This window comes from Scomber scombrus, chromosome 10 (assembly GCF_963691925.1).
Source record: "Scomber scombrus chromosome 10, fScoSco1.1, whole genome shotgun sequence".
In the NCBI taxonomy this organism is placed as follows: domain Eukaryota; kingdom Metazoa; phylum Chordata; class Actinopteri; order Scombriformes; family Scombridae; genus Scomber; species Scomber scombrus.
Window position 1 is genome coordinate 17,288,054 of NC_084979.1, and position 6,684 is coordinate 17,294,737.

The window sequence follows — 6,684 nt, forward strand, 5'->3', positions numbered from 1 at the left end:
ATGATGTCACTCATCTTTATGTAACCTATAAACCACTGTACAAATCCAATGATTTATCAACTATTCCAGCAGCAGAAAGGTAATTCCTTTAAGCTGAATTGGGAAGTGGCTCTGCAATGACGTGGACAGTTATAATTATGTGAACATTTTGGGTTGTGAAATTTAACTTTAGACTTTAGTATTCGTTCAAGCTAGAGTGCAGGACTTATGTCTCCCCCTTCTGGCAGTGAGAGTTAATACAAAAACACTGCTGACACATGTTTATGTCACAGGGTCTGTCATAGACCCGCCATCCATACTGTTGCAGCTATAAAATGTTGCACTGATTTTTTTGAGCATCACACAACCCCTGCAAAATGACTAAGTTCACTGTCAGAATTTGAACCATTTGGTCTGATAACATGTGTAAAGTTTAGATGAGCTGCACGATTAAATTATTTTATCCCAATTCAAGTTAGTAGAGGACTGGTCTCTACTAACATGTGCAGGATACATTCATTCATCCAGTATTGGCATGTTGTCACTGACACCAGACTTAATTCTGAATACTGTCAAATACACAGACAAAAACCTATCTGGCAGTGATAGGCTTAATCAGCATTGTGTGAAACCGTTTTACAAAGGCAGTAATAAAAAGGACGTTCATTTATATGTAAAAGTTCTGCACTGCAGGTTTAAACTTGTTTTATTTAATTTTATTCATGTTTTTGTGGAGGTGCAATGACCAGCGCAAGTAGTGCTTCAACAGTTTTGCATTTTCCTCACTTTGCGCATTTGTGTGGTATTTTAGTGACCAGCATAGAGCACATGGTGCACAGATGGAAGGACAGGCACACACAGTTGGGAGGCTCTTCAAATAAAGTAGCACAAAGATATTTGTTGTACTGTATGTTTTGTTGTATACCAGTTGATGTACTGTAACAGAGTGACTTATAGCCAATATTCATCTGCACACCACACAGAGGATTCTGGACATAAACAAAATCTCTGGTGTCAGCGTCCTACATATGCCCACCATCTGTGTTTGCTAGCACAATGGGATTGGGAAAACAATTAAGTGGTGTATAAACATAAAATTCTATTACACAGGGTCTCCAAAGTGAAGCTGGTGAGTAAAACATCACAAGCAACAACAATAAAACCAACATTATAAAGATGATTTTTCAAACATACATACTGCTGAAATATGACAATAAAGGATTTTATTCTTTTTCTATGCAACTAAACTTTTTTAACTAAAGTAAACGTATAATGTACTGACATACACATCCTGAACATGAACATAGTGAATTCTGTCCAACACTGTTCACTGAGTCATTTTTTATATTAGAAACAAAAGAGTTGCAAAAGTATGGTACACCTTGTATATCATTATAAAACACACTCATAGGTGGGAAATCTCATTGATTCCATCAGACCATATTTTGAGAGGAAATCAAAACAGTTTCATCAGTATTCTATTATTTTATATTTCTTACCTGCTTAGTGGTAAAGTCTCTGTAAAATACTCCCTAAATACTGTTCTTCTACAGTTATTACAATTTATCAGTCTGCCAGATGCCATTGGCTTTACTGAGCGAGGTGTTGCTACTCTCTTTGGTGTCTTCGTCAGTCTTCATGGCTTGCTCAAGAGCATCTGTCAGGGGCAACTTGTCTTCCGCTTCCGTCTCTCTGTGGTAAAAGTAGTTGAAATTTGAGACAATGACAGGAACAGGCAAAGCAATGGTCAGCACACCAGCAATGGCACACAAGGTGCCCACCATTTTACCCCCCATGGTAATAGGACACATATCTCCATAGCCTACAGTGGTCATGGTGACCACAGCCCACCAGAAGCCATCAGGTATGCTGACAAATTGTGTGTTAGGCTCATCTACTTCAGCAAAGTAGATAGCACTGGAGAAGAGGATGACACCAATGAAGAGGAAGAAGATGAGCAAGCCAAGCTCACGCATGCTAGCTTTCAGAGTCTGTCCCAGGATCTGTAGTCCCTTGGAATGACGTGAGAGTTTGAATATACGAAACACCCGGACCAAACGGATGATACGCAGAATGGCCAAAGACATGTTCTGCCCTGAATTCTCTTGAGGTGTTGTGACCAATTCTGTTACCAGAGTAACAAAATAGGGGATAATGGATATTATGTCAATGATGTTCATGAGGTTGTTGAAAAATTCCTTTTTGCTCGGACAGACTAAAAATCGCACACACAGCTCAAAGAAGAACCAAGCAACGCAAGCCGTCTCAATAATGAAGAAGGGATCAGAGAAAGTTGTGGGCTTTCCACTTGGTGGAGCCACAGTAGTGTAGCCTCTGGTTTGGTTGAAAGGCAGTGCTGCTGTGGGCACAATTGTGTCAGTGTCATCTCTGAATTCTGGCAGTGTTTCCATGCAGAAAATAATAATGGATATGACAATAACAAAAACAGACACCAATGCTACACCCCGGGCTGCATTGGAGCTTTCTGGGTACTCAAACAGCAGCCAGAATTGCTTATATATGTCATTATCAGGTAGAGGGATCTCAACATCCTTTATGAATCCCTCGTCCTCTCTGAATTGCTCCATGGCCTCGTTTCCAAGCTCGTAGAACACAATTTCATCTGCAAACACATCTAGGGGAACATTAGCTGGACGTCTGATCTTACCCCCTGACTGGTAGTAATACAAAATCCCATCAAAACTGGGTCGGTTCCGATCAAAAAAGTACTCATTCCTCATGGGATCAAAATAGTTCATCCTCTTGAAAGGATCTCCTAGCAATGTGTCAGGAAATTGGTCCAATGTTTTGAGCTGTGTCTCAAAACGGAGACCTGCAATGTTAATAATGACTTTCTGGTCTCCATCATCCAGCCCTCGTTTATCTACAAACAGATCCTCACAGCACTCCTTAGCAAGCCGGCTGAAGATCGTCTCACTCTCCTTGGTGCCTTCACTTCTTAGCAGTAATTTCCAGTTGGAGATCATACTAGCACAGCTAGTGCGCCCATGTCTGCTTGGAGTTGGCATCGTTGGAGACTGTGGTATTTCCAATGTCTGTGTCTGTGTAATGGGCAAAGATAAGGTGGAATCCCAAATGCTGGATGTCACTGAGAGACTCTGGTGGGAAGGCGTATCAGAAAGTTGAGGTACTCGCAGATGGTAGTTGCTGCCTGGGCTGTTGTTCTCTGGGGGAATGTCCACAGTGAGGGCTGTGGTCTCATCTGCATCGGTGTCCATCTCGTCCTCAAGGCTGCCATCAAAGTCACCCAGGCTCTCAAGGTCTACCAGGGCCACCTCCATGGCTGCAGTTCAGCCAATGCAAAGCCGTGGGACCCCAGGATATGACAATCACACACTCACACACACACACACACACACACACACACACACACACACACACACACACACACACACACACACACACACACACACACACACACACACACACACACACACAGACAGACGGATGGGAGGTTCACTGGTCAGAATCTTCAGTAGGACTTAAAGTAACAAGACCTATTTGTTCACCTCCAACACCTGTAGAATGAGACATAGAAAGAGATAGCGTCAGTGTGTTTATGACAGTGTATGCATGAGGCATGAGGCATGAGGCATGCATTTGTTTTGTGTTAATTATCAGGTGACAAGAATATGACACCTGAAAGCAAACATTCTATCATTACTCCTTGTTTCTTAGACACTCATCTCTTTGGAAACAGGGGGAGAAAGTGAAGAAGGCAGGAAAATGAAAGAACAAACAAAAGTGATGTCAACAATAGGAAAAGATTCCACTACTTTTTGACCAAAAGACTGAAGTAATCTCCTTGCTACTTCTTTTGACAGTCTGCAATTGTATAAAGGAATCATGTTACTGTGAAAAAGGGAAACAAAAACATAGTAAAACAAGTATTGGTTTGTAAGTGTAGCTCATTTGTTACATGTTGAAATGAACAACACGATTAACATTGATTATCTCATTACAATGGCACCTGTCAATGGTTGTGACATATTAAGCAGACTGTGATATGTTGGACATAGGAAAAATGGGCAAGCATAAGGATCTGATGGTAAGATGACTGGGTCAAAGTATCTCCAAAACAGCAGATCTTGTGGTACCTACCAAAACTGTGTGTGCCATTTATCTGGAGGAAATGGCATCAGGATGCAGTAGGGGAAGATTGCAAAGGCATAGGCATTGTAATGCTCTGGAAATCCCTTCAATGTTGGCATTCTTGTGGATGTTACTTAGACATGTAGCATGTCCCTAAACATTGTTACAGAACAAGGACTCCCCTTCATGGCAACAGTATACCCTCTTCCTGCTACACTGAAACAATCATTCAGTAATGGTTTGAGGAACATGACAAAGAGTTAAAGGTGTTGCTTTTGTCCCCAGATGTCAAACTGATTGAGCCACTGTGGGATGTGTTGGAAAAACAAGTCCAATCCATGGAGGCCCCATCTTGAAACATACAGGACTTAAAGGATCTGCTGCTAACATCTTGGTGCCAGATAACAGGACAGCTCTGGCCCTAATGGGTCAGAGCTGTTTGGTGGCACAAAGGAGGCACAATATCAGGCAGGTAGTTTTCATGCTGTGGCTAATCTTTCCATTTGGCTACAACTGAGCAGGTACTTCTGGATAAGGGCGGACTGGGACAATAATTCAGGCCACTCTTTTCATGCAGATATCAGATCAAAAATTATTTTAATGACTTTTTTAAATAACATATTGCCAATAAAATAAAAGTTAATTGATTGCAAGAATCCTATATCACACAAATAGAACAACACACGTCTAATTTGATATTACAAATCCAGTGGCCCAGTGTTTCCCACAGAATTTTGAGAGACTATGGTATTTGGACCTCAGTCCAACCCTGTAGGGGGTAAGACAATTTTGTACATTTTTAAGTCAAATGCATCATTTTGGTGCACTCTGAGAGCAACATTAAGAGGTTATATCTAGAAAAAACATTTGTGCTTTAGTAATTTAACTGCTGGTTTAATAGATATGAATGATGATGACACACCCACAGAGCACAGGGAATAAATGTTACCAGTTAATAAATGTTCCAAACACACCATAAAAAAACGAATGTCCATATTTTAACTTTGAAACAAAGAAAGCAGAAGTGATTATCTAAGTTCAACAAGTTTATTATTGAGGAACATATAAAACACTGTTAGATTTTGACATTTTTCAGTAAATATCTTTTTCTACATTGTGTTTCTTTAAATAACTAAACTAACTGTCTGCTAAGCAATAAAAGACTTCCAGATGTCTTAGAAGTGGATCAGAGTTGATTGAAAGATGGAAATATGAGGATCTCTCATTTAGACTGTTTTAAACTGAACTAACTAAAGCAACATAAAGCTGCTGCTGTGTTTTAAACAGCATGCAGGTGTTTCAAATTCAGAGGTTTGAGGCTGAGCTGCAGGGTTGAGTGTGGGGAAGTTTATTTGTACTGTTGAACGTAACCGCTGTAAAACAATCAGAAAATAAAGTTTTATTGATCTGATTCACCAGCTTTCTTACTGTCAGCGCGGCTCTCTCACTTCATTCACTTTATAGCTTGGTCCGGGCATCCTGCAACTGATTCTTGCTCACTATACTATTGCTGGTGAAGTTCAAGTCAGGCCAGAACAACTATCAGGCCACCAGGAATTGTCCCGGTGCTCCCGATGTGCAGTCCGCCCCTGCTTCTGGAAAGTGAAGCCAATGCGGGAGTGCCTAAGACTTGAATTCTCTCTAATGGCCAGGGTGACCCCACCAACTCCAAAAAGAAAGTGGCCCTACTTCTCACTTGATTTATTATAGAATAGAAAGCTTTATTGTCATTATATTTAACATATAATGAGATTACAACAAGACAACCAGAAAAAAACAAAACACACGCAGCTAAAAAAGATGACATAATAGGAAGGTATTGCACTTAATAAGATCAATAAAATTAAATAGAATAAATAAAACAATAAATAGAAGCAAGTAGCGGTCAAGAGTATTGCACAAGATCATTGTTTGTTTATAGTTTTTATGGCCCAGGGAATCTGGAGGTGCGGGCTTTCATTGACCTGTAGCATGCCAGAGGGCAACAGGTGGAACAGATGATGTGCTGGGTGGGAGAAGTCTTTGAGAATCGATCTGGACCTCCTGAGGTAGCGGGAGCTGGACATCTCTTCCAGGGAGGGCAGAGGGCGGCCAATAATCCTCTGGGCTGTCTTTATGACCCTCTGCAGAGACTGTGAGAACGGTTCGCAAAATCCACGGTTCGGTTCATATTACGGTTTTGGGGTCACGGTTTTCGGTTCGGTTCGGTTTATGTTCTTTTCTCGGGGGGTTTTACAATTCATTTCTCATATTTTTAGACTGGCTGACGTCATCAAGGCAAGAGCGCAATGCAGATTAATAAAAAAAATCCTTAATAGTTTAACACTAACCAACAGTCATGTATCAAGGAAACTTTTAAATTAGTGCCTCAGACAAATTAACATTATTTTACACACACTGACAGCGTGAAGACAGGCTGGGGTCTGGGATTCCCCCGGACAAACACATCAGGAGGGATTCCCACCTGACTGGCCCTAACTGAAGGAGGAAAAGATCATAACAATATAAAGAGCTGTCACATGAAGACCATCGTGCATGCATGCTCAATAATACATTCATTAGTTTGATGAGATACTAAAAATGTCCTGTGTC

At 40.9% G+C, this 6,684-nt stretch overlaps 1 protein-coding gene across 1 annotated transcript; it reads right to left on the reverse strand.

Annotated features, from left to right (window-relative positions):
• Positions 1-1,535: 1,535 nt before the first annotated feature.
• kcna10a (potassium voltage-gated channel, shaker-related subfamily, member 10a) lies at positions 1,536-3,281 on the reverse strand. The gene has a single exon (XM_062427104.1). The coding sequence runs from the start codon at positions 3,279-3,281 to the stop codon at positions 1,536-1,538; it is 1,746 nt and encodes a 581-aa protein (XP_062283088.1).
• Between the last annotated feature and the right edge of the window lie 3,403 nt (positions 3,282-6,684).

Excerpts from the sequence above, each read along its gene's own strand:
- kcna10a (XM_062427104.1), bottom strand. The coding sequence starts at position 3,281 with ATGGAGGTGGCCCTGGTAGACCTTGAGAGCCTGGGTGACTTTGATGGC.